This window comes from Leptonotus elevatus, chromosome 5 (genome assembly GCF_054856555.1).
Source record: "Leptonotus elevatus isolate MCC_2025b chromosome 5, RoL_Lele_1.0, whole genome shotgun sequence".
In the NCBI taxonomy this organism is placed as follows: Eukaryota; Metazoa; Chordata; class Actinopteri; order Syngnathiformes; family Syngnathidae; genus Leptonotus; species Leptonotus elevatus.
The window spans coordinates 2,160,061-2,186,904 of record NC_141243.1 but is presented as its reverse complement, the minus strand read 5'-3'; the positions used below and the strand labels follow the sequence as shown (position 1 = coordinate 2,186,904).

The 26,844-nt window shown below is 41.5% G+C and overlaps 3 protein-coding genes and 1 non-coding gene across 6 annotated transcripts in view; 2 read left to right on the top strand and 2 right to left on the bottom strand.

Moving 5' to 3' along the window:
• Positions 1-264: 264 nt before the first annotated feature.
• Positions 265-3,684, bottom strand: gstt1a (glutathione S-transferase theta 1a). The gene is made up of 5 exons (XM_086075369.1): positions 3,518-3,684; positions 3,345-3,432; positions 2,014-2,170; positions 1,195-1,371; positions 265-495 (listed from the first exon to the last, which is right to left on the bottom strand). The coding sequence occupies exons 1-5, from the start codon at positions 3,621-3,623 to the stop codon at positions 295-297; spliced, it is 729 nt and encodes a 242-aa protein (XP_085931495.1). The 5' UTR covers positions 3,624-3,684; the 3' UTR covers positions 265-294.
• mmp11a (matrix metallopeptidase 11a) overlaps positions 2,725-26,844 on the top strand; it is a 51,741-nt gene continuing 27,621 nt past the window's right edge. Inside the window, exons 1-2 of one of the 3 annotated variants that reach the window (XM_086075294.1) lie at positions 2,725-3,653; positions 12,320-12,495. In XM_086075294.1, coding sequence (XP_085931420.1) covers positions 12,376-12,495 — 120 coding nt within the window. In that variant the 5' untranslated portion in view covers positions 2,725-3,653; positions 12,320-12,375. Of the gene's footprint in view, positions 3,654-10,301; positions 10,358-12,319; positions 12,496-17,333; positions 17,585-26,844 lie in introns of those variants that run through there. The other 2 variants (XM_086075292.1, XM_086075291.1) reach the window with 2 other exon arrangements.
• cfap157 (cilia and flagella associated protein 157) lies at positions 4,527-10,069 on the bottom strand. The gene is made up of 5 exons (XM_086075370.1): positions 9,858-10,069; positions 8,666-8,934; positions 8,436-8,559; positions 8,111-8,354; positions 4,527-6,712 (listed from the first exon to the last, which is right to left on the bottom strand). The coding sequence occupies exons 1-5, from the start codon at positions 9,938-9,940 to the stop codon at positions 6,710-6,712; spliced, it is 723 nt and encodes a 240-aa protein (XP_085931496.1). The 5' UTR covers positions 9,941-10,069; the 3' UTR covers positions 4,527-6,709.
• trnaa-agc (transfer RNA alanine (anticodon AGC)) lies at positions 25,059-25,131 on the top strand. Its single transcript has one exon. It is a non-coding gene; the product is annotated as a tRNA-Ala (tRNA).

The following is a 26,844-nucleotide window of genomic DNA, read 5'->3' as shown; positions in this document are numbered from 1 at the left end:
CGCACTGAATGCGTTGCGACGTAGAATACAAAATGTATTAAAGTGGAAATGATTTTTGAAAATTAAATATCATAGTTATGTTAGTAACAACCAAATAAATAATATAGAGCAAACTTGTCATTACAGTCGGGGTTCCTTTTAAGCAATTAGGCTATTAGACTAACTAATTGTTACGTGTTGACGTTTTGAATGAGGACAAACCACAGCCAAAACAGCGCCATCATGTGGCCGTATGTTCAAAATGAGTCTTTTCACAAAGTAGCGTTAATTTTGTTCTGATGTTTTTATTGACATTCACATGAAAGCTTTCTTGAATTTGTCTTTGAAGATTTGGGGCAGGTCTCTTTCACGCAGCGAGTGTGTCACGCCGCCGCTCGCCATGATGGCAGCATTGGCCTCGTCGAAGAGCGCAACGCCAATCTCCTTCTTCACGCGCTCCCGCCACGCAGACAGCTTGGGACGCCCTGAGAACACGTCCACGCCGCTGCTCACGGGCTGAACACAACAACAACAACACAAACTGGCAAGTGAAAAACGGGGAAATCAACTGTTTCCACTGGAAACTTAGCTAGCTAGCTAGCTAGTTTCCTTATTTTACCTGATGATGACGCAGCATCAGTTTATTTAGCTAGCTTTTACATACTTAAGCCAATTAGCTGGCCAGTTAGGATGTCAGTTGGTCAGCAAACTAATACATTTGTTATTTAGTTATCCTGCTACTAAGTCCATTAATTTATGAAATTAGTAACAAAGGCAGTTATTGCCATTACATAAGTAGCTTGGCAGTTAGCAAGCCAGACAGTCAGGCGATTTTTCAGCTAGTAACTAAAGTAAGTTAGTTTATAACTTAGATCACTGAGCCTCATCTAGTGAGTCAGCTAGTTTAGTACGTAGCTAGTTAGCTAGCTGTATAGCTTGTTGGTTGGATTGTAAGGTAGATCATCTCTTGTCAGCGAGCTGGTTAACTAGTTAGTACCTTCACTGTCTAGTTAGCATGCTAATTAGGTAGTTAACTCATTTGTTAGCTCGTTGTTTAGTTGGTTAGCTAGCTCGTTTGCGAGCAAGTTTGTTGGCCTGTTAATTTGATAGCTAGCTAGTTACTTAGGTACCAAGTGGGAGCAAACCCCACCACATCCAACGGATGGATCTGTCATGAAAAAAGACGTCAGCTGTTTTGTATTGCGGCTGCATCACCTGCATGATCTCCGCCACGGCCACCAGGTCAGCCAGCGAGATGGAGGCGCCACACAGGAACAAGCTTTCACCCAGGAAATGCTTCTCCAGCACGTCCACAGTCTGGTTCACTTCGTCCACGGCTGACGACATCTTGTCCTCGGGCACCTCCTGGCCCATCACCAGCGGGTACATGTTCTGACACACGCACACAAACACACACTTTTGACTGTGTGGATTATTTGCAGTGGTTGTGTTTAATTCGATTGCGCAAGGTGGCAGATATCGTGATTGAATAACTGTCGGGAGTGTGTTAATTATTGGACGCATACATTACGCATGGCTGCATGTTATCGCAAACATGTGACAAGAAGCGCTATCGCCTTTGACACATCCATTGTTAGTTATTGTCAGTTAGGTTTTATTTTAAAAATCATTTTATTTTCTTAACAAAAAATGTTTTAATGTGTTTTAGTTATTTTTGTTTGTTTTTATTAACTATAATAATCTTGCTGCGGTTTACTGAGGAACGCCTCCATGTACTGTAGATCCAAATGTTTGTACTGCCCCCTAGTGGCCAAGGTGTGTACACTAGAAGTAACTTAAAGCAAAAACAACAAAACATTTAACTGTGTCTTACTCTTTACTGTATGATTGTATAAAGTACAGTATTGCTATATTTCTTTAAAAGCATCACAAAAAGTATTTTTTGTGAACGTCGCTAGTGACATGAACTACAGGAAGTGGCTAGAACCAAAAGAATGGCTCATATGTACAAATAAAGCAGAGGCACTAAGAATAGTGTTAAGGGGTGTGACGAGGGTAGTGGGGGTGCCCTACCTTGAGCAAGAAGACCTTTGACCCGTGGGCTCGCAGATTCATCTGCTGCCAGGATAGATACTCGTTGACTCGCGCCCGCTGCCGCAGGTCGGCCGGGTACCAGTGATCGGGAAGGCTGGACGCGTGCTTCTCAGCCAGGTACTGAAGGATGGCAACGCTAGCAAAAAGTAACAGTTAGCCGCTTTGATGCTACTTCCTGATCAGCATCCAATCAAAACGCGGGAGACTGAGGAGAGGGCGGAGCATCAAATTGTACATGCAATATCATGGCGTGTTGTATCTCTCTGGACTGTATTGCTCAGATGTAGCTTAGCATCACCCCTTCCATGCAGAGAACCTTACACACTAAAAGGTGATGACATTTGATAGGCCGTGTGAAAAATGTACTTTCACACAGCTTTTAGAGGCAGTGTGAAAAGGTCTTGGTGGGTGTCTATCTTCACACACCCTGTTCCAGTTTTCCACTATTCCTTTTCACACTGACATTATTGTTACGCCATGCTACCTTTGAATCTTCATCCCTCCATTTGGTATTAGTATCTTTCACAACTTTTAAAGGCAGTGTATAAGGGTCTAATTTGGCTCTTAATATTCACGCTGGAATTCCAGCCTCTGCTATTTCCTTTCACAATAGCACATCTATGATAAGTACCTTTGAATTTTCACTCACTTCCCTTTTAGTGTCTGTACCTTTCATACAGCTTTTACCTTCGCAGCTCCGGGTCTGGTTTTCCACTATTCCTCTTCAGTCTCCACTTTCAAACTCTTAAATGTTACTACCTTTGAATTTTCAGCCACCCATTCTGTCTCTGTGCCTTTTACACAGCTTTCAAGGGCAGTGTGAAAGGGTCTATTGTTGGCTGTTAAACTTCACACCTATCCGCTACTGCCTTTCACACAGTCGCTACTGTTAAACCTATGGAACTGCCTTTGAATCTTTGGCCGCTTATTCAGTGTCAGTACCTTTCACACGGTTATTAAGTGCAGTGTGAAAGGGTCTACTGTTAATTATCACAACCCGTTTTTTTTGTGTTTTTTTGCTTTTACCTTTCACACACTTTACTTTTTTCCACATTTCCTCTACTGTTCCGCCTATAATGCTACTTTTGAATGGTCATCAGTACCTTTCACACAGCCTTATAAGGTCAGCATGAGTGGGTCTAATATCAGATGTTAATCTTCACATTCTGTTCTGGTTTTCCCCCATTCCCTTTCACATAGTCACAACTGTTTTGCCTATGGAACTGTATTTTCGAGTCTTCGTCCCATCATTCTGTCCCAGTACCTTTCAAACGGAGAAAGTGTGTGCTTATTCCATTGGTTGTTTTTACCTCTCCGTCAGGACAAAGTCGCCGTCCTTCATGACTGGAACTTTCCTTATCGGGCCGATCTTCCCAAACTCTTCGCCATACTGCTCCCCTTTTACACACGCACACACAAAGTTATTTTAATGGATGTTTACTTTGCGTCAAGTCAACATGAGCGTGCATGTTTGTGTGTGTACCTTTGGCCAGGTCCACCAGCTTGAAGTCAAAGGGAATAGCGTTGACCCTGGCGAATATGAAGAGGGAGCGGCAGGGCTGCGAGCGAAGGTCTAGATACAACTCCATCTTGACTGACTGACAGCGGGGCCGCCTCGGGTGAGACGTTTTTGTGGTGCTGAGAAGGCACGCCCCCCTTTCGCGGCCCCCATTTCCCTCCCTCCTGTCTGGAGGCGGAAACGAGGGAAAGGTTCAGTCAGGGTAAAGTCCACATCGTCCTTAACCCCATTTTTTTTTCCCTCTTTTTTTTTCCTCGCAGTGATTGAACATACACTAATTTGGTGAAATATCCGGATTAAACATACTAACTACATAAACTATTAGTTTACTAGAAATGACTACATGAGACACTTCAGCCTTTATGGGTGAAATTCGACTTTGTGTAAACGTTTGAATGCAGTGTATCATGTGACATACAAGTTGTGCTAAGTCATGCAACACAATATGGCGTAGGCTAGGGGTGTCAAACATACGGCCCCCGGGCCCGCCAAGGGATTTAATCCGGCACGCGAGACAATTTTGTAGAGTTAAAAAAAAAATTTGTAATGTCAGACCAATTAATCAGCCGGCCACAATGACAACATATAAATTCATAATTTCAGAAGCAGTCCTCAGATGAGCAATGAAACTTGTACACGGAATTGTCCTGGATGTCATTATTTTACACACAACCTAAAGTTTCGATTTGTTTAAAAATAATAAAAAAAAACAAATAAGACACAAATTCAATTACTGGTAACATAAACACATATTATAAGGATTAACATCCTTATAACTTCATGAACTGCGGCACACAATGCATTCTGGGTACAATATCTATGCAAAACAGGTAGATTTAGTCATCACGTCAATGTAAGCCATGACGTATGTAAGTCACATGACATAATTATGGTCGTAATTTTTATGATGTATTTAAGTCTTGTGACACAATTAAGTCATTTATTATGTCAAATAATGCTACATACTGCTTAAACCATTAACATTGCATCATCGAAGAGTTTTCAACATTTCAGATTGGTCAAAAATGTGTAAAAAAATAAATAAAAATAAATAACTGACCAATAAATAGTATAGGATTTGTGAAAAAATATTGAATTTATGTAATTGTGCCATTTGTGCTGTATGGTGACAAGGTGTGTAAACACACTAAACATGGACCAGACAAAGTGAAGCAGCTCAATATATGGTGACCAATAAGTAAAGTCACGTGACGTACAAAAGAATGTGATGTATTTGAGTGGTGAGCCGTATGTAGTAAGTACAGAGCACTTTTACTTATTCCTTCACTCTGTAGTCGTTTTGCTGGTTACATAACGCTCAACACACTTTTCACAAAAAAAAAAAAAAAATTATACCTCACATGAAATTGACACTTTCCACTTTTAGACATGTTTTTGCACATTTTCAGGCACTAAAAGTCTCACCCTGCAGGCAAAACGCTGACATGTGTTTTTGGTTAACAGACAGTGTTGTGAAAACCACCCTGGAGACATTGATCAGATTGCGAACACACACATACAACACAAAAGAGTAAAACAGAGGAAAAGAAGGAAGGACGTGCTGTTACGGTGGAGGAAATACTTCTGATTCTCCAGAGAGTCAAAGGTGAACAAATCACAACATTGAGTTTCAGGGGGCGGGCCTTAGGTCAGCTGCCGAGGCATGCCATTGGTTGTCCAAAGAAAGCGCATCAGGTCAGGTTACATTATTGATGCATATTGTGTCATGTCGTGCCAATTGTCTCATTTAGTGTGTCAGCTCGTGACATGTAAAGCAATTTGTGTCATTTAGTGGGCCACGCAAGGCCAATTTTCATGAATTTTGTAAATCCAATTTCATGAGTGCAGGCCGGCTGACCTGTGAGTGCGTTCACTGCCCCGACTTCAGCCGCCTGCCAATCAAAGCAGCTCCTTCATAACTCTTATGTAGCGTAACATTAGTTTGTCATCGACTTTGTCGTGCCATTTCTTGCTGTTGTGTTTTCTCTAGTTCCATGTCGTTGCCATCGATGTCGCCTTGTAGTATATCCATTGACATCCTGCCAGGTCGTCTGGTGTTGTTTGCTTACAGGAAGCTGATTGGTGGTCTTATCATTTGAATTCCTGAGTGCTCATCATTTCTGCTACATTCCGGAATCTTTGTGTTTGTTTAAGTGGAATCTCAGCGAGGATCATTCTACACAATGTCACGCCATGTGGTGTGCGCGGTCGTGTTATGTAGCATTTCATTTAGTGGTTTCGTGTGTTAGTGTATGTTGTTTATGTGGTAGTTTACGGGTAGTTTCAAAGTTTGTACACTTTTTTTGCAAGTGGTATGGTAGTCCATGCGTCTTGTATTATTCCTGCATGGCTTCTGTAGTTTGCATGGAATTTGGTAGTTTATGTACTTTGGATGAGTTTACGTCTTTTAAATTGTTTCAGTGGTTTGAAGGAGTTTCTGTAATCTGTATGGTAATGTTCAGAGGTGGCAAATCCAGGTCCAGAAAGTTAAAACCCTGCCAATTTGGCTTTAGCCTCAGGTGTTAGTTAGCTAGCTAGCTCCCATGGTGCTCGTTTACCTGCTAGGAAGCTAGCTAGATAGCTAGATAGCACTAGGCGCTAAAGCCAAACTGTGGCAGGGTTTTTACTTTCTGGACCTGGATTCGCCATTTCTGGTAATGTTGGACAGTTCCGGCAGTACTTGCCGTATGTGGTATGAAAGTTTTATAGTGAAGTAATTGGTAATGCATCTGCTGTCCTTTTTTTTTTTTAAATTTCAGTTCATGTAGTCTGTGATCAGTTCTGTTGTCAGTATGAAGACTTCAGTATTTATCCATTTTTGTAGTTGTGGTTGTATGGATGATAGTTTCAGCAGTTTGTGTTTGTTTTCATAGTGCTTTGTACTTTGGATGAATTTATGTAATTTGACCGTTTCTGGTGTATTTATGATATATGTAGTTTCCATGACAGTTTTGTAGTTTGTCAGGTACAGCGACACAGAGGGGTTTGAGGGCAGTCAGAAAACAGATGTGCAGCTCTTTCCCAACGTCTTGCTGGCGGCGGCAACCGTGAACATGATGCGTCATTACACTTCCTGGTCCTGTGGTCTTTGTTGTTGTTCCAGTTGGTAAACATTTCAGTGTAGGAGTTCATAAGAAGAACATGTGAGATGATTGATCACTGTGAAGAACAGGACATGAACATGGATCTCAGGCAAATAGGAAAACACTCAACCAATGACAGAAGGTAATAGTCCCAAGACAGGAGGTCCTTGTCCTTAAAGAAGGTTGTAGTCTCAAATGAGGAGTCTAGTGTCAAGGGAAGAGTATAAAGAGAAGGCTTGAGACTTCAGAGAAGATACTGGTCTCCAGACAAGGTTTTAGTCATGATAAAATGTTCTCATCTTGAGAAAGTCTAGTCTCAAGGGAAGGGTTTAGTTTTAAAATAAGATTGGAGTCCAAAAAGAAGGTTCTAGTCCCAGACTTCAGTCCCATAGTCTTGAGGAGGAATTAGTCCTAAGAGAATGTTCTGGTCCCAATTAAATGTTGTACTCACAAGACAAGTGTCTATTCTCTAGAGAAGCTTTGAGTCCCAAAACAATGTTCTCTTTCCGCAAGAGAATGGGCTCGTCAGTCACGAGAGAAGTTGATCATCTTGAGAAAACAGTCTTGTCCTTAACAGACCCAAGATAACGTTCTCATCCCAAGTAAAGATTCCAGGCTCAAGAAAATCTTGTAATCCCAAAGCAATGTTCTTATCCTGTGAGAAGATTCTAGCCCCAGATAAGGTTCTAGTCCCATGTGAAATTCTAGTCCAAAGAAAACGTTCTAACCCTGGGAGAAGGATCTCATCAGAGAAAAGTTTCCAGTCCCAAGAGGTGCTTCTAGTCCCAAGTGATGTTTGTAGTCTTGAGAGAAGGAACTAGTCACCAGGGGTTTTAGTCCCTAGATAAGATCCGAGTCCTAATAGAAGGTTCTCACCTCAAGTAGAGATTCCAGTCCCAAGATATGCGTCCAGTCTTAAAAGGGTTCGAGTCCCGTGAGAAGATTCTCCTCACCAAGACAAACTTCTAGTCTTAAGCGAAGGTTTTCATCTCAATAGAAGATACTAGTTACCAGAGAAGTTCTTGTATTGAGAGAAAGTTATCATACCAAGTGAAGCTTCTAGACCCAACAGAAGATTGTAGTCCCAAGAGAATGTTCTATTCTTGAGAGAAGGTACTGGTCACCAGAGGTTTTAGTCCAGAGAGAAGGTTTTAGTCCTGATAGGCTTTTGTCCAAGTAGATTCCAGTTCCAAGAGAAGCTTCCAGTCCCCAAAGAAGGATCGAGTCACTAGAAAGGTTTCCTTATCACGAGGAGACCTGGCTGAATGTCATAGTCCTGAGAGATGGTTCTGGTCTCAAGTGAAGGTACTAGTCACCAGTGAAGGTTGTCGTTCAAAGAACGGTCTAGTCCCGATAGAAGATTCTTGCCCCAAGAAAAGATTTCAGTCCAGAGAGAAGCTTCGAGCTTCTAATTCCAAGAGACGGTCTGAGTCCCCAGAGGTCTATGTACATATGTGTATGTGTACGCCCTGACCTTCCTGCGGAGCTTGCGTCTCGGCTTCTTGACGAGCTCCTCCTGGAGGCGGCTGACCTCGCAGTAGAGCTCCAGCTCTCTCTTCGCCATCACGTCCTTCTCCTGCCACAGGGTCATATTCTCTCCCAGCATGTTTTGCAGCTGATGCATCTTCTCGTTGTTCTGCTCCCGCTCCTGCTGTAGCATCTTGGCCACCTTGTCCTCAAACACCACCTCCATGTTCCTCATGGTCTCGGCGATCATGCTGCCGGGGACAACAAGGTTCACAACTCGACCCCGCGGAGGGTGGGCGGAAGAACGAGGAAAAGGTGGACGGTGGAGTTACTTGGTTTTGTCTCGGTCTGCTTCCTCCCTGAGGCGGCGAACGGCGGCCTCCTGGTCCTGCTTTTGCTTCACCAACTTTTCCTCTAGAGTCACCAGCTGCTCAGCCTGACCTTCCAGCTTCCCCACTGACAGAGCACAAAGAAATAAAACAAGTTGGGACATTTGCACAAGAAAGTTGTGCCATTTTTTATGGCATTTTTATGTGTAGCATGTTATTTATTGCGCTCTGACTTTGCGTGCTGATATCCACATTGAGCTCCTTTATGCGCGCCTCCAGCTGCTCTACCGTGGCCTCCAGCTGCTCCATGATCTCCTTTTGCCGTTCCGCCGCCTCCTGCTGGCTCTCCACCTGTTCCATCAACATCTCCACCTTTTTGTCCTTGGTATCCAGCGCGCGCTTCAGGTAGCGCGTCACATCCGCCTTGTCCTTGCGTAGCACCCGCTGCTCGTACAGCAGGTCCTGGACCTGGTTCTCGAGCTCCTCGCATTTGGTCTGGCATCTGGACGACAATAACACGTCAACGTCATGCTAAGTGCTACATGCTAAGTGTGCGCAGAAAAATCTGGATGAGCCAACACATACATACAAAGAGATGCTAATGAAAGGTATGTCGCGTGCTAACATCTCCAATGCTAATACTAATTTGTGTCTAGCATGAAGGCTACTTGATTTAAATGTAGCATTTTTCTGTTATTGCTAATTTGTGCTCTGTAGCCAACATGAAGGCTACTTGGTGTAAATGTAGCATTTTCCAATTATGTTGCTTACATTAAATGGCCGTTAACTTTAAAAAAATATATTAAAAAGTTAACACGTTGAATGCTGATGCTAATCAGTACTCAGTAAGCTAGCATGAAGGCTACTAACTAGAGGTGCAACAATTATTGATAAATTGACAATTAGAATCTATTACCACGTTACTCAACAAGAGATTGTTTAACTTGTCCATCTTATCAGTAAATATTCTCAGATTTAGATTTGTTTGCAGTCCTTCATGAAAGCATGCAGATTTTTTGTGTTTAATCAAAATAAGATTTTAATTTACAAACATCTGATTTTACTTTGGAAATGATCAACATGCTTGCCCATTTTCAGATGTTACGGCCTTAAATCTTCTGCACTGTTAATTTCAAATCATGTCCTGCTTTTGATGAAAGGGATGGGGAGAAAAAATAATTTTGAAACCCGATTTGATTAATTCTAAAAGAAAATCAACAGGCAATGAATTAATAAAATTAATTTGAGTTGAAGTCTTCCTGTTTGTGATTCCTGGATTTGTTACCTTCATAAGACAAATCAAAGGTACTTAAAAATAAAAAAAATAAAACATAATTCTTCCTTTTTAATGACTGAAACTCCCCCCCACTGCAAAGCTATTACGCTTCCTCGCACGCTAGCATTGTTGTCTAATAATTATCTTACTTCTCCAGCTGCTCCTCCAAATATCGTATTTGTGTCAAATACAACTTGTCCGTGTCCAAAAGCTCGATGATTTCAGCAGCCATGGTTAATGGTTTATTTAAAAAATTTTTTTATTAATTTCGCTTTTTTTAATTGACTATTTTCTCAAATGAAAACTCAGGATGTGACAGGCAGGTAGGGAGCAGGGCGGTGCTGCCCTAAGGCACCTCTCGTAAAACACAACTTTTACCAGACATTCGGCTTGTACACGTGCTTAAATTGAATTTGAAGTGCCGGGTTCCCCCCTCGCGTCACATTAGACGTGACTTCACTGCTTTCAACAAAAGACGTGACGTCACAGTCAGAGGAGCCCTGCTTTGGTAACGTGTTTTGACGGCACTGCTGATAACGGCCACTAGATGGCGTCGTCGCTCTTTTTGATGGCTTCATAAGTGTTGTTTACAGGCATGAAGAAGTCGCTGAGTGCGTCGTGAGAGAAACGAGAAAATGGCGAACAGGAGGTGAAAGTCACATAATTATTTATTAGTTTGACAAAAAGAACATAATAATTTATTGGCTATAATCTAATCATGTGAATGATATCAGTAACTGGCAGCCATTTTATGAGAGTAATGACCATGAAATACTATACAATATATATGTATATACTTTTTCCAAGCTAACATGTGCGATGCCATAAATGTGCAAATAGAAGTTAGCTTACGGTCATTATGAACATTTAAACAACTGCTACTTCAAACACACGGACGGAGCAGTAATTTATAGGACAAGCAGAGAGTTCTTGTAGGCATATTCTTCTTTCTATGCGAAAAATGACCTTTACTGCAGTTTAGTCGTCTTGCTCTTAATTACAATGTATGTCTTTCCAGTAGAGTTCAGTGCTGCATGGTACTACTACCTCTAAATTCGGACTTGCCTGTATACTGTAAAAACCCATTAAAAAAGTGATTGCTTTTAAAAAAAAAAATCTGCGATGAACCTTAATATAGTTTAATGACTTATTAAAAGCTGGTTCTTCTTACACAGCTCAGATTTTCTGAATAGTCTGCAGAAAAATGAGCTACCAAATCATCGTCAGTGACCGCACAGTGACCATCAGGAAGTAAACCGACTTGGCTTTGATGTCCTGAATTTTAACGCCGTCACCTCATTAGATCGCGTGCAGCGGCGAGCAGTCAAACGGGGTCCCGCCAGGAGCTGAGGATGCCATTTAATGCCTGAACACACATACGCACAGATTCTGGCGTCTGCTTCCCATTAAGACTCAGGCACACATGCTCTTTGTTTGCAAAAAAAAACTCTGCTAACATCAACTGGGAAAAAAAATTCTGATGCTTCCTGAAGATAGGAAGCTTGGTTCCGCCGCTGTTGTTGAGCTCATTTAATATGAAAAGATTCCCACATTGCATCATCCGCAGACTTGAGCTGTGCGACCTTTCACCTTGCATTGTGCCTCATGAGCACCCACAAACACCAGCAAACTGTTGATTGGAGTTGTGTGTTTCATAGCAAGTCGTCATACTTTGATGATTCCACATGCAATGATACGAATTCCAAAGCTTCATAACTTCCATCTACCTCGTATGCATGGTTCGAATTTGGTAGTAAGCATCCATCCATTATCCGAACCACTTATTTCCCCTAAAAAAAAAAAACTCGTGGACAAATTTGTTGTTTTTTGAATGACCCCTTGCCCTCACCAAAATAACTCTGAAATGGTCGCTTCAAACCCAAAAAAAGAAACTGATGTATTTTCAGTCATTTCATATTTGAGACTTTTTTTGTGGGTGCTGTACTCTCATCAACCTCACACTTTCCTTCCCTGACCGCACGCACGTCCCTTTGACAAGTTTGTCTTTGAATGACCCCTGGCAATTCTAATGGAAAAATGACTCTTAAATCAAACCAAAATGGACACCTGCCTATCGTCGCTGCTATATGTGGAAAAACACTTATGTCCATTTTTTTCTCATTTTTTTATTTTTACGTTTTGGGGATGAAACTGAATTGCAGGCATCCCCAAAACGTAAAAAAAAAAAAAAATGGACATAACAAGACGCTATGTTTTTTGTGTTATGGCTTCTTGAGACTTTTTTATGGGTCTACCCTTGATAGACATTTTGGACAAATTTCATGTTGAAAAGTGAAACTGGCTTCAAGGGCAGATGTGGTGCACTGAAAAAAAAAAAGTGTTGGATTTACATAAAAAAAATAATTAAAACATTCTAATAATGAATCCATTTACAATATAGACAGGAAACAACACCTCCAATCAACATCATTAGCAGAGCTACGTGATAGCCAAGAGTCATGCGGGCCGTTCTGTCAACTACCTTCCAAAGGTTAATATCAATCCGGCTGGGTGATTACATGATCACGAATTGTGATATTACAGCGACCAGCTGTGAGAATCGGCGAGCGATCTTTCAATGTGTGTGATCCTTCTCCACTTTGTTTTGAAGACGTCAACAGAAACGAAAAGAAAGAAAAAGGAAACAGTTGACCCAACGCTCAGCTGATGGACAGCCTGGACTTGGCGTCACCTCCGCAAGATCAAACTCTTTCGACAAGATCGTTCCCCATCGTTGCTTTTGGCGCGGCATCTCCACAGTGGAGTCAAAAGAAGCCGTTGTGCAAGGTAAGTCCACAAAAAGCAGTTCACGCAACAATCCGGTTGAATCATTGAAACAAGTGGAACAACATGTGGAAAGCAAGATAATGCAAGAAGAGTTTGCACAGGTTGTTGATGCATCATTAGCAGTTTGGTCGCTAACTAAGTAGCTGCGTAGCCACCGGATCAAAGCACCAATCAATCATGTCTTGTTTTCTTTTTTCATGTTTTACCCATAAATGTCCACCTTTGAACCCAAATGACAACACTTTTTTTTTTCCAGGTATGACTTTTAGCGATGTGTTTATGGGTGTACTCATGAGTCATGATAAGACATGCCCGCCTACATTTCACGTTGGTAAATCAAACTGGCTCCAGGGTTTGAATTTCTTTTCTTTTTTTTTAAATTCTCTACCAAGCCAATTTTTGCTATAATGTGAACAATGTAAACCACACAATCTTAAGATCTTAACCTTCTAATTCTTGATGTCATCTATTTTTCTAGTTTTTATTTAGACTCACCCACTGGAGGCTAGCATTAGCATCTTAACATTCTTGTCTCCGCCAACTTTGGTCTCCCTTATTTCCTGCTCCAAAATGTCCCAACGTCCTCTACTTTATGTTATAAAGCTTAAAGATAATGTCCACGTTAGAGATAAATGCAGCCTAGGAAACTTTTTTTGCCATTTGTGTGACAACATAATTGATGTTATCGTCGTTGACATTATCGTCGTCGTCGTCTTTTAGCGGATGCGGGTCAGTTCGGTGTCGCGAAGTGTTTGTGTGGGCCTCTGATGTAAAGATAAGTTTTTCCTTTCTTCAGCCCACAATGGAAACATTAACAACCTATGTAGGTTAAAAAGGTTCATCTTGTCTTCAAATCTATACCGTGCTGTTTTTTTTTTTTAAGACAAAAAAGGTTTTCGTTTACCTTGCTGCCGTCGAGCAGAGGTGGTAAATCCTGCCGGGTGCTAGCTAGCTCCCTAGCGAGCTCCCATGGCGGTCGTTTACCTGCTAGCATCAATGGCTAAAGACAAACTGTGGCAGGGTTTTTACTTTCTGGATGTGGATTTGCCACCTCGGGCGTCGAGTCAAGTTAAGGTAAACAAAAACCTTTTTTGTCTTAAAAAAACTGAATTAACAAAATATGTAGGCTACCATTTTAAAAACCATGTAAGCAGGTTTACTGTTAAAAAAAAAAAGATCAAAGAAAAAATTCAGAAGCAACCATTAGCTAGTTAGCATATTTCCTTGTCATCGTTTCATCATTTCAATACTTTTTTATGACGTTCGCCACACCTGCAAATGCAGGAAAGGTGGTTGTTCATGGAGATGAAAACAATTCCGTCCCTTTATCTTGATATTGTTTTATTACTACGTCGTTGCCTTCGGGCCAAGTAGGTCAGAAGTTTGCTTGGCGGCATCACTTCAAGTCTTTTCCAATGGTTAGATTGAATTAAGAAAAAAAGGAGCGAGAGCATAATGTTATCATGCCGATGTTGAGCTTTGAACAGACGCGTTATTGATAAATGTGTACAGAGTTGAACTGGTGGACTTCATGCGTTACATAATGTTTCATTTCAGCGCTAAAGTAAAATATTAACAGTTGAAATGAATTCCGGCTATTTGTCGAGCGTATGAGGTTCAAATTTGGTAGCACTTGGGCAATATCTCTTGGAGTGGTCCAAAATGGCTGCTTAAGACCACTTTTTAAGCAATTCTCATTAGATGAGATTTGTGTTATATGCTAAAATGGCCGCTTTGAATCAAAATGACGGACTTCCCCTCTTTTTGGGCGTGGCTTTGGAGAATTTTGTGGGGTCTGATTGTGATAGACTTGACTGTAAAATTTCAAATCAAACTTCTTTCGATCACCTTGTGGCCACTGTTGGAAGTGCATCTTTTTCTATGTGTCTTTGCCAAGCTGTTAGCATTTACCTCGAAACGTGATCTGTGTCGCGTTCCTCTCGGCTCCTGCTTTGTCTCCCGTTCCGGTTTCCTTGTCGGCGAGTCACGTCATTCCAGATAATAGAGTACTTGGCAGCCGCCCGGAACCCGACGCCGAGCCTGGCTTCTTTCTCCCTTAATTGAGATCCTCTGTCGCGTGCTGGAACGCTTCCACGGCCTCATAAAAGAAAATGTAGTGCAAGCCATGTGTGCCGCGCATGTGCTACGTCAATCACTTTGGACTTTTCCTTTGGAACATAAATGTTCTGTTGTGACCGTTAATGTGACGCTCGCCGCAGGCTGGCGTCGTCATAAAAGGTTTTTTTTCACGACCGACTGTCGTCTGTACACAAGCGCCTCTCATTTTTTCGTGTGTTGTCATGTCATGTTGCTGATAGTAAATATTAAATTCTATATCACGCAACAGCTGCTTTTACATCGATATTATAGTGATGTAGTAAATCACAAACAAGAACACTGGCAAGGAGCTGCTTCTTGCCCAGGTGCGAACAACGACATCAACGTCCATGACAATTGCGAATTACAGATTTTGCAGGAAATGGACACTTTTAACTCATTTGCTCCCTCAAAACATATAAATATGTTCTATTTTTAATATTGCCATACATATTAACAAGACGTATTTATATGTTTTTTTAATGCGAGAGAGAACATGTAATATTCTAGAAGTACAAGTTGAAATATTACAAATACAATCTTGATTTTGTTCAAATAAACCCATAATGTTATGAGGAAGAAAGTTGTAATTTTATGTCGTAATCTAAGGGAAAAGCAGTGACTTTATAAAATTACATTTGTAATATTATCGAGATTTTTTTTTTTTAAAGCTGTAAAATTATGCAAGTTGTTATTTTAACTCAATTGCGGCCCAAATTACCAGTGTCCCAAAGACATATTTATACGTTTTTATTCTATTTTTATTTATTTTTTAATTCTAGAGCATACAGAAGGCTTTGATGCAGCCTCTCAACTGAAGAGAATGCTTGAAGCAATGGTAGTTATTAGAAACACGACCAGCAGGTGGCAGCAGAGTATAAGAGAGCAACCAGGGCCATGTTGCAAAAAGCTGTTTCGCCCACTGTTTTAAACAGATTTGTGAATAGTGATGAAACTCAGCTATATTCTAATGCTAATTGCTGCAAAACGGAAACAGACATTGTATTTTTTTTTCCTGATGAAGGAAGAGACTCTAATCTTTCTTTTTGGTAGGTTCCATGTTTTTATAGCAATAGAACACAATATTCTGTGGGCCTTGCAAAATCAGTCAAAATCCAGTAAAACAGCCAGGGGCGAAGGGGGTTGCTTCAGCGAATGAGTTAACCTGAGTGTGTGGCGGCCGTGGCTCAGGGTGTAGAGATGGTCGTTCGGTAACCAGAAGGCCGGCTTGTTCGATCCCCCGCTCTCCCCAAGTCATGTGTCGTTGTGTTCTTGGGCAAGGCACTTGACACACATTGCCTCCAGTGCTACTCACGCTGGCGTATGGAAGGTGCGAATGTTTGGTTGGTGGTCGGAGGGGCCGTTGGCGCACACTGGCAGCCACTCGTCCGTCAGCCTACCCCACGGCAGCTGTGGCTACTTAAATGTGTGTGCGCATGAATAATGTATCCGTTCCATTGTAAAGCGTCTGTCTCTAATTAGATAGAAAAGCGCTATATAAATCCGATGCATTATTTCTGGAGACTTCTCAGGATATAGCTTACATGTCTACCAAATTTCATATTGCTAACTAAGTGAAACTGTCTTTATGAGCTGATTGTATTGTATTATCTTTTTAACTATTTTGCGAAGTTATTCGATTTTTGTGCCGAAAATGATAACAACAACAACATTTTTAATGGGGTCTTTTGATTCGAAATGCAGCTGAGTATTGATTTGCAAGACTGTTTATTTCTCCGAGCTGGCACGTGCAGTTTGTATGCAATGTCGGTTATGCAAACTTGTGAGCACAACTGGACTGCTGCAACTATTCTTGCTGCTGTTGGATGAAGCGGAATTATACCCATTGAGGGACTAAAGAAGGCTTATTGTATTATTCTATTGTAAAGTTTCAAAGGTTTAATTTCTTGCTGCGGTCGACAGTTCTGGCCTGTTTTTATTGCCGGCTCCTTCTCAAGTGCGCTCATGAAAATCCGGGCGTCCGCATGCTATTAGTGCTTGTAATTACACAAATGATCTCAATGTGATTCACAGAAGGAATCCCCCCCACCCCACCCCCTACTTTCCCCCCTGTTTGAGGTGGTCACAAAGCCCCCCTCGGATAAACTGCCTCCTCATAGCCCCCCTTAGCAGGTCTTTTATGTCCCAGCTGCAAAAATAAAGGTTCCCCTTATGGAAACGTGATCACGCCGCTTACTCACATCAAGAAAGGGATTCACGTCTGCTTTTATTTAAAGACAACATGTCTTTTATTGTACATTGTTTTGTGTGCTTTAAAAACTTTTTGTTGCGCATACCGAGTTGAAACCTTCCTTGTTACAGAAAGTACAACTACACATTTACAACAACAAAAAGTTCCTCAAACTTTAGCTGCAACAAGTAACTTTTGGAAGACGATTTTGTGTTTGGACTGTGGGAATTATAGTCTCAATTTAGTTCTGGGGGAACTTGTGGGGGTCAAAATAAGATCCTCCTGGTGACAGTTGTACTTTTTGAGAAGTCCAGAAAATTCGACGAAAAACAACAACAAAAGAATCCGCAGGTGCCGGAACCGTGAGTATCAAGTCAGGTGTTACCTTCAGGGACAGTCTGAAATCACACTTTTAACTCACACAACAGCCGTTTTAAGTTGCGTTTGGAGTTCAGAATGAAAAAGTGCGCCCCGCGTGTGCGGCACGCACAGGGTTAACGGTCACGTGACGACACCCAAGACACACTCGCGCGCGCGTGTGTTCGTACGGTGGCCCGTGGAGAACAAAGACGTTTCGGAGGCGGTATTTAAAGCGGGAGACGATTCCGAGCGGACGACTTGAAGCGGCAGGCAGGCGCGCGTCACGACGAGCAAGCAAGGCAGCCGGCCGAGATGCGGACGAGCGCGCACGCGTCCGGCGGCCGCTTCTGCCGCTGGCTCCTCATCCTCACGCTCTCCGTGCTCGGGCCCGCGTGCGCGCGCGCCGCCGCCGGCCACCACCATCACCACAAAGCGACAGTGGTGAGTTGTTGTTTTGGACCTGACTCGCTTCCTTCCTTCCGTCACACTTGTTGTATGCGCGCGTGAACGCGCGACTCACGTGCAAGCGTGCCTTTGCGTGCGTTTTGGAATGTAGTTGACTTCCTCTTTTTTTTTGTTTGTGTGCTTTTGCCAAGTGCCTTCCACGCCCGACGCGCACGCACGCACTCTGGCATCGTTATTATTCATCGTAATCCCCGCGCGTGCCGTTATGATAATAAGCGTTTAGCCTCAAGTGTCACTCTTATGACTCACTTTTTTTTTGTGTGTGTGTGCAAGCTCAGCACTTTTGGAAGCTTGTCTGGAGGCACAGTACATTCGTGTGCTAGTTCAGCGTTTCTTGTTTTCAACAGAAAAGATTAAAATGAGTGAAATAAAAAAAAAAAAAACGGTGACAGCAACATTAGCTCCTGAAAGGACTTCTTCAGGAAAATATCTACATTTCCACATTAGTTCTTGGCATGACGTGGTTAGACATAACGAGACGGGGAGAAACCAGGAACACGACAAAAAACACCAACCACGGACAAAAACAACAACAAGACCCACAACAAACAAAAAGCCAACCCCCACAGAACCGAAACATGGCAGCCAGTTCCAGGTGTAGTAGTTCCGGGGTACTGTTTAAGCTCTTGCAGGGTTGCATTTCCATCAAAAGTTCCAGGACTTTTTTTGTTCCTGTAGTTCCTGGAACTGGCTTTTGAAGTTCTCGAAGCAAACAGTATCGGACTGGAACCTTTTCTGTTCCAGCAGTGTGCGCACGCACTCGGTTGCTTCTGTGGTGCCGACAAGCAAAGTTGCTGACTTGTGTAGTGTGTGCGGGACAGGAAGTCAGGGGCCTTGAACACATTTAGTCAACAACACCATAAAAAAGTAGGCAGACGAGTTTGTTTGTGTGCGTGTTGTTACGCTTTGTCCAACTTTCTCTTGGTAAAAGCAAATCAAAAATATTAATTCATGAGTAAATGAACATGTTTAGAGTCCCCTTTTCTTTTTTTAAAGTTGCAGTCATTTTAGAATCATCTCATTTTGTTTTCAGGTCTTCGCATTTCGCCACACAAAGTGTGTAGTTCTCTGACCAGGACTCAAACCCGGGCTGCGGCGGTGAGAGCGCCCAATCCTAACCACTAAGACCGACAGGGACTGTGCAGTGTTGTAAAATAAATACATTAGTAAATAAATAATCAAACAGCTATGCTACATTTTGCTAGCTGAATAGCATATTTGAGCATTTTTGGCAAAATTAAAAAAAAAATCACAAATTTTGAGCAAATATGAATTTATTCTTTTTGCTAAATGATATAACGAGTTCCATTGGAAAGGACAAGGTGTTATGAAGGCGTGTTTGTTTCCCAGCGTGTCTCATGAGGGCCGCGCTTACCTGCCAGGAACACCTTGTCACGTCTGCAGCGCGTTGACAGGCCCGTGCACGCCCTGCGCGGCACTTAAATGCCGTCTCCAGTTACGACACGGCGGCTTTCCTTTTTCGCCGCCGCGTACCGGACGTGACAACGGCAAGCTGCGGTGCTCCACATGCCCGCATTCTCCACATGCCCGCATTCTCCACTTGGATCTTATTTTCACAACAGGAATTTTTCATTTTTCAAACTGCAAATCCAACCAGAGACAAAAGTTGAAAGAACATTGGGATGATGACACAAATAATCACAAAACAATATCAGGGCAGGGAGTAATAATAAACCATGATTAATATTAGAAAACAATACCAAATATGAGAGAAAAATACAAAATATTAAATTAAGAAAATACACAAACAGTGTTAATAACAATTAAAAATACAAAACTCAAATGCATACTTATTGGACAATAATGCAAAATACTGGACAAAAATATTAAATATAAAATTCACAAATATTAGGAATTATAAAAAAAAAGATACAAATGTTAGGGAAAGAAACAACTATTGGATGAAAAATGTAAAAATATTCAAAACAATTAAAAAGTAATATACCCAAGTATTAGAAACTACAAGAACTATTAAAATATAACATGGAAAATGCAATTAAAGAAAAGAAAAATATTCAGAAAAACAATAAAACAATCTTGTGATAAAAAAAAAAAAGAGCAAAATATGTGACCAAAAAAATGACACTCGGCGACATCAAATACACGAGCAACAACAACTCAAATTTGACAGCCTCATTTTCTCGTGTCTTCTCGCGTGGGTATGAAAAACAAATGCTCAGCGTTTCTGCTGTCCAACAAAATGAAGTGTCGGCAACTTGTGGGAAAATAATCAGCAACTCACAGTGCCAAGATAGCAACGTGGATAAATTCTTTGCAAGAACGTCCGAGCACCTGCGAACGTGCAGTCCAACGTCCTCCACCGCAAGACCGAAGTTGAAAAACAGATTTTTGGACGCCACGCAGAAACATACAAAAGACCACAAGATTAATTTTATAAACCGTGAGCTGCTACAAAATACATTTTTGTTCTTGGTTTTTGCAATTTTGGTGTTTTTGCTGCACAAAAGGGGAATAAGATCATGGTAGAATGTGCTTGCTTAACATGTGTGAGGTAGTGGGACCGATGCCCACATTCTCCAATTGGCTGCCAGCTTGTTAAATGTTTGTTTTTGTTTTGGTAGGGTTTTATTAATTTTTTTGCAAAGGGGAATTAGCTTAAATGTTAGACCGCTCGCTTCGCATGCGAGAAGTATTGGGATCGATGCCCACATTCTTCATTTGGCTTTTTACCTGCTCGTTTACTTTTGTTGTTGTTTTTGGTTTGGGGTTTTCTTTGTGAAAAGGGGAATTAGCTCAATTGCTATTGATTGATTGATAATTGGAGCGCTCGCTTACCATGCTCGAGGTCATGGGATTGATGCCCTTATTCTCCAATTGGTTTTGCCTTCGTTACATTTTTTGTTGTTCTTGTTTTTGGTTTGGGATTGTCTTTATGAGAAGGGGAATTAGCTCAATTGCTAGAGCGCACGCTTAGCATGAGAGCGGTAGTGGGATCGATGGCCAAATTCTTCAATTAACTTTTGCTTGCTCGTTGTTGTTGTTTTTCGTGGTGGTGGAGGGCATTACAAAAAGGGGGAATTAGCTCAAATGGTAGAGCGCTTGCTTTGCATGCGAGAGGTAGTGGGATCAATGCCCACATTCTCCAATTGGCTGCCAGCTTGTTAAGTTTTTGTTTTTGTTTTAGTAAAGTTTTTTTTTTTTGTGGAAAGGGGAATTAGCTCAAATGGTAGAGCGCTTGCTTCGCATGCGAGAGGTAGTGGGATCGATGCCCGCATTCTCCATTTGGCTTTTTTTCTGCTAGTTAACTTTTGTTATTGTTTTTGGTGGGGTTTTTATTTGCAAAAGGAGGAATACGCTCAAATAATGGAGCGCTCGCTTACCATGCTCGAGGTCATGGGATTGATGCCCTTATTCTCCAATTGGTTTTGCCTTCGTTACATTTTTTGTTGTTCTTGTTTTTGGTTTGGGATTGTCTTTATGAGAAGGGGAATTAGCTCAAATGGTAGAGCGCTTGCTTAGCATGCGAGAGGTAGTGGGATCGATGCCCACATTCTCCATTTGGCTTTTGCCTGCTTAAATTTTTTGTTTTTGTTCTTGTTTTTGGTATTTGGTTTATTCATTGAGTAAAGGGGAATTAGCTCAAATGGTAGAGCGCTTGCTTAGCATGCGAGAGGTAGTGGGATCGATGCCCACATTCTCCATTAGGTTTTTGCCTTCTTAGTTTTTTTTTTTGTTCTTGTTTTTGGTTTTTGGTTTGTTTATTGCGTAAAGGGGAATTAGCTCAAATGGTAGAGCGCTTGCTTAGCATGCGAGAGGTAGTGGGATCGATGCCCACATTCTCCATTTGGCTTTTGCCTTCTTAGATTTTTGTTTTTTTTATCTTGTTTTTGGTTTGTTGATTGAGTAAAGGGGAATTAGCTCAAATGGTAGAGCGCTTGCTTAGCATGCGAGAGGTAGTGGGATCGATGCCCACATTCTCCAATTGAGTTTTGCCTTCTTAGATGTTTTGTTTTTGTTCTTGTTTTTGGTTTGTTTATTGAGTAAAGGGGAATTAGCTCAAATGGTAGAGCGCTTGCTTAGCATGCGAGAGGTAGTGGGATCGATGCCCACATTCTCCATTTGGCTTTTGCCTTCTTAGATTTTTGTTTTTTTTATCTTGTTTTTGGTTTGTTGATTGAGTAAAGGGGAATTAGCTCAAATGGTAGAGCGCTTGCTTAGCATGCGAGAGGTAGTGGGATCGATGCCCACATTCTCCATTTGGCTTTTGCCTGCTTACATTTTTTGTTTTTGTTCTTGTTTTTTGTTTGGGGTTTTCATTTGTAAGAAGGGGAATTAGCTCAAGTGGTAGAGCGCTTGCTTAGCATGCGAGAGGTAGTGGGATCGATGCCCACATTCTCCATTTGGCTTTTGCCTGCTTACATTTTTTGTTTTTGTTCTTGTTTTTGGTTTGGGGTTTTCTTTGTTAGAAGGGGAATTAGCTCAAGTGGTAGAGCGCTTGCTTAGCATGCGAGAGGTAGTGGGATCGATGCCCACATTCTCCATTTGGTTTTTGCCTTCTTAGATTATTTTTTTTGTTCTTGTTTTTTGGTTTGTTTATTGAGAAAAGGGGAATTAGCTCAAATGGTAGAGCGCTTGCTTAGCAGGCGAGAGGTAGTGGGATCGATGCCCACATTCTCCATTTGGCTTTTGCCTGCTTACATTTTTTGCTTTTGTTCTTGTTTTTTGTTTGGGGTTTTCATTTGTAAGAAGGGGAATTAGCTCAAGTGGTAGAGCGCTTGCTTCGCATGCGAGAGGTAGTGGGATTGATGCCCACATTCTCCATTTGGCTTTTGCCTGCTTAAATTTTTTTTTTTTTGTTGTTCTTGTTTTTGGTTTTTGGTTTATTCATTGAGTAAAGGGGAATTAGCTCAAATGGTAGAGCGCTTGCTTAGCATGCGAGAGGTAGTGGGATCGATGCCCACATTCTCCATTTGGCTTTTGCCTGCTTACATTTTTCGTTTTTGTTCTTGTTTTTTGTTTGGGGTTTTCTTTTTTAGAAGGGGAATTAGCTCAAGTGGTAGAGCGCTTGCTTCGCATGCGAGAGGTAGTGGGATCGATGCCCACATTCTCCATTTGGCTTTTGCCTGCTTAAATTATTATTTTTTTGTTCTTGTTTTTGGTTTTTGGTTTATTCATTGTGTAAAGGGGAATTAGCTCAAATGGTAGAGCGCTTGCTTAGCATGCGAGAGGTAGTGGGATCGATGCCCACATTCTCCATTTGGCTTTTGCCTGCTTAAATTTTTTGTTTTTGTTCTTGTTTTTGGTTTTTGGTTTATTCATTGAGTAAAGAGGAATTAGCTCAAATGGTAGAGCGCTTGCTTAGCATGCGAGAGGTAGTGGGATCGATGCCCACATTCTCCATTTGGGTTTTGCCTGATTACATTTTTCGTTTTTGTTCTTGTATTTTGTTTGGGGTTTTCATTGTTGGAAGGGGAATTAGCTCAAGTGGTAGAGCGCTTGCTTTGCATGCGAGAGGTAGTGGGATCGATGCCCACATTCTCCATTTGGCTTTTGCCTGCTTAAATATATATATATTTTTTCTTGTTTTTGGTTTTTGGTTTATGCACTGAGTAAAGGGGAATTAGCTCAAATGGTAGAGCGCTTGCTTAGCATGCGAGAGGTAGTGGGATCAATGCCCACATTCTCCATTTGGCTTTTAACTGCTTAAAATTTTTTTTTTCTTGTTTTTGGTTTTTGGTTTATTCATTGAGTAAAGGGGGATTAGCTCAAATGGTAGAGCGCTTGCTTAGCATGCGAGAGGTAGTGGGATCGATGCCCACATTCTCCATTTGGCTTTTGCCTGCTTACATTTTTCTTTTTTGTTCTTGTTTTTTGTTTGGGGTTTTCATTGTTAGAAGGGGAATTAGCTCAAGTGGTAGAGTGCTTGCTTCGCATGCGAGAGGTAGTGGGATCGATGCCCACATTCTCCATTTGGCTTTTGCCTGCTTACATTTTTTGTTTTTGTTCTTGTTTTTTGTTTGGGGTTTTCATTTGTAAGAAGGGGAATTAGCTCAAGTGGTAGAGCGCTTGCTTAGCATGCGAGAGGTAGTGGGATCGATGCCCACATTCTCCATTTGGCTTTTGCCTGCTTACATTTTTTGTTTTTGTTCTTGTTTTTGGTTTGGGGTTTTCTTTGTTAGAAGGGGAATTAGCTCAAGTGGTAGAGCGCTTGCTTAGCATGCGAGAGGTAGTGGGATCGATGCCCACATTCTCCATTTGGTTTTTGCCTTCTTAGATTATTTTTTTTGTTCTTGTTTTTTGGTTTGTTTATTGAGAAAAGGGGAATTAGCTCAAATGGTAGAGCGCTTGCTTAGCAGGCGAGAGGTAGTGGGATCGATGCCCACATTCTCCATTTGGCTTTTGCCTGCTTACATTTTTCGCTTTTGTTCTTGTTTTTTGTTTGGGGTTTTCATTTGTAAGAAGGGGAATTAGCTCAAGTGGTAGAGCGCTTGCTTCGCATGCGAGAGGTAGTGGGATTGATGCCCACATTCTCCATTTGGCTTTTGCCTGCTTAAATTTTTTTTTTGTTGTTGTTCTTGTTTTTGGTTTTTGGTTTATTCATTGAGTAAAGGGGAATTAGCTCAAATGGTAGAGCGCTTGCTTAGCATGCGAGAGGTAGTGGGATCGATGCCCACATTCTCCATTTGGCTTTTGCCTGCTTACATTTTTCGTTTTTGTTCTTGTTTTTTGTTTGGGGTTTTCTTTTTTAGAAGGGGAATTAGCTCAAGTGGTAGAGCGCTTGCTTCGCATGCGAGAGGTAGTGGGATCGATGCCCACATTCTCCATTTGGCTTTTGCCTGCTTAAATTATTATTTTTTTGTTCTTGTTTTTGGTTTTTGGTTTATTCATTGTGTAAAGGGGAATTAGCTCAAATGGTAGAGCGCTTGCTTAGCATGCGAGAGGTAGTGGGATCGATGCCCACATTCTCCAATTGAGTTTTGCCTTCGTTAAATGTTTTTTTTATTACTGTTTCTGGTTTGGGGTTTTCTTTGTTAGAAGGGGATTTAGCTCAAATGGTAGAGCGCTTGCTTAGCATGCGAGAGGTAGTGGGATCGATGCCCACATTCTCCATTTGGCTTTTGCCTGCTTAAATTTTTTGTTTTTGTTCTTGTTTTTGGTTTTTGGTTTATTCATTGAGTAAAGAGGAATTAGCTCAAATGGTAGAGCGCTTGCTTAGCATGCGAGAGGTAGTGGGATCGATGCCCACATTCTCCATTTGGGTTTTGCCTGATTACATTTTTCGTTTTTGTTCTTGTATTTTGTTTGGGGTTTTCATTGTTGGAAGGGGAATTAGCTCAAGTGGTAGAGCGCTTGCTTTGCATGCGAGAGGTAGTGGGATCGATGCCCACATTCTCCATTTGGCTTTTGCCTGCTTAAATATATATATATTTTTTCTTGTTTTTGGTTTTTGGTTTATGCACTGAGTAAAGGGGAATTAGCTCAAATGGTAGAGCGCTTGCTTAGCATGCAAGAGGTAGTGGGATCAATGCCCACATTCTCCATTTGGCTTTTAACTGCTTAAAATTTTTTTTTTCTTGTTTTTGGTTTTTGGTTTGTTCATTGAGTAAAGGGGGATTAGCTCAAATGGTAGAGCGCTTGCTTAGCATGCGAGAGGTAGTGGGATCGATGCCCACATTCTCCATTTGGCTTTTGCCTGCTTACATTTTTCTTTTTTGTTCTTGTTTTTTGTTTGGGGTTTTCATTGTTAGAAGGGGAATTAGCTCAAGTGGTAGAGTGCTTGCTTCGCATGCGAGAGGTAGTGGGATCGATGCCCACATTCTCCATTTGGCTTTTGCCTGCTTAAATATTTTGTTTTTAATTTTGTTCTTGTTTTTGGTTTGTTTATTGAGTAAAGGGGAATTAGCTCAAATGGTAGAGTGCTTGCTTAGCATGCGAGAGGTAGTGGGATCGATGCCCACATTCTCCATTTGGCTTTTGCCTGCTTAAATTTTTTGTTATTGTTCTTGTTTTTGGTTTTTGGTTTATTCATTGAGTGAAGAGGAATTAGCTCAAATGGTAGAGCGCTTGCTTTGCATGCGAGAGGTAGTGGGATCGATGCCCACATTCTCCATTTGGCTTTTGCCTGCTTAAATATATATATTTTTTTCTTGTTTTTGGTTTTTGGTTTATTCACTGAGTAAAGGGGAATTAGCTCAAATGGTAGAGCGCTTGCTTAGCATGCGAGAGGTAGTGGGATCAATGCCCACATTCTCCATTTGGCTTTTAACTGCTTAAATTTTTTTTTCTTGTTTTTGGTTTATTCATTGAGTAAAGGGGAATTAGCTCAAATGGTAGAGCGCTTGCTTAGCATGCGAGAGGTAGTGGGATCGATGCCCACATTCTCCATTTGGCTTTTGCCTGCTTACATTTTTCTTTTTTGTTCTTGTTTTTTGTTTGGGGTTTTCATTGTTAGAAGGGGAATTAGCTCAAGTGGTAGAGCGCTTTCTTCGCATGCGAGAGGTAGTGGGATCGATGCCCACATTCTCCATTTGGCTTTTGCCTGCTTAAATATTTTGTTTTTAATTTTGTTCTTGTTTTTGGTTTGTTTATTGAGTAAAGGGGAATTTGCTCAAATGGTAGAGCGCTTGCTTAGCATGCGAGAGGTAGTGGGATCGATGCCCACATTCTCCATTTGGCTTTTAACTGCTTAAAAATTTTTTTTTCTTGTTTTTGGTTTTTGGTTTATTCATTGAGTAAAGGGGAATTAGCTCAAATGGTAGAGCGCTTGCTTAGCATGCGAGAGGTAGTGGGATCGATGCCCACATTCTCCATTTGGCTTTTGCCTGCTTACATTTTTTGTTTTTGTTCTTGTTTTTGGTTTGGGGTTTTCTTTGTTAGAAGGGGAATTAGCTCAAGTGGTAGAGCGCTTGCTTAGCATGCGAGAGGTAGTGGGATCGATGCCCACATTCTCCATTTGGTTTTTGCCTTCTTAGATTATTTTTTTTGTTCTTGTTTTTTGGTTTGTTTATTGAGAAAAGGGGAATTAGCTCAAATGGTAGAGCGCTTGCTTAGCAGGCGAGAGGTAGTGGGATCGATGCCCACATTCTCCATTTGGCTTTTGCCTGCTTACATTTTTCGCTTTTGTTCTTGTTTTTTGTTTGGGGTTTTCATTTGTAAGAAGGGGAATTAGCTCAAGTGGTAGAGCGCTTGCTTCGCATGCGAGAGGTAGTGGGATTGATGCCCACATTCTCCATTTGGCTTTTGCCTGCTTACAT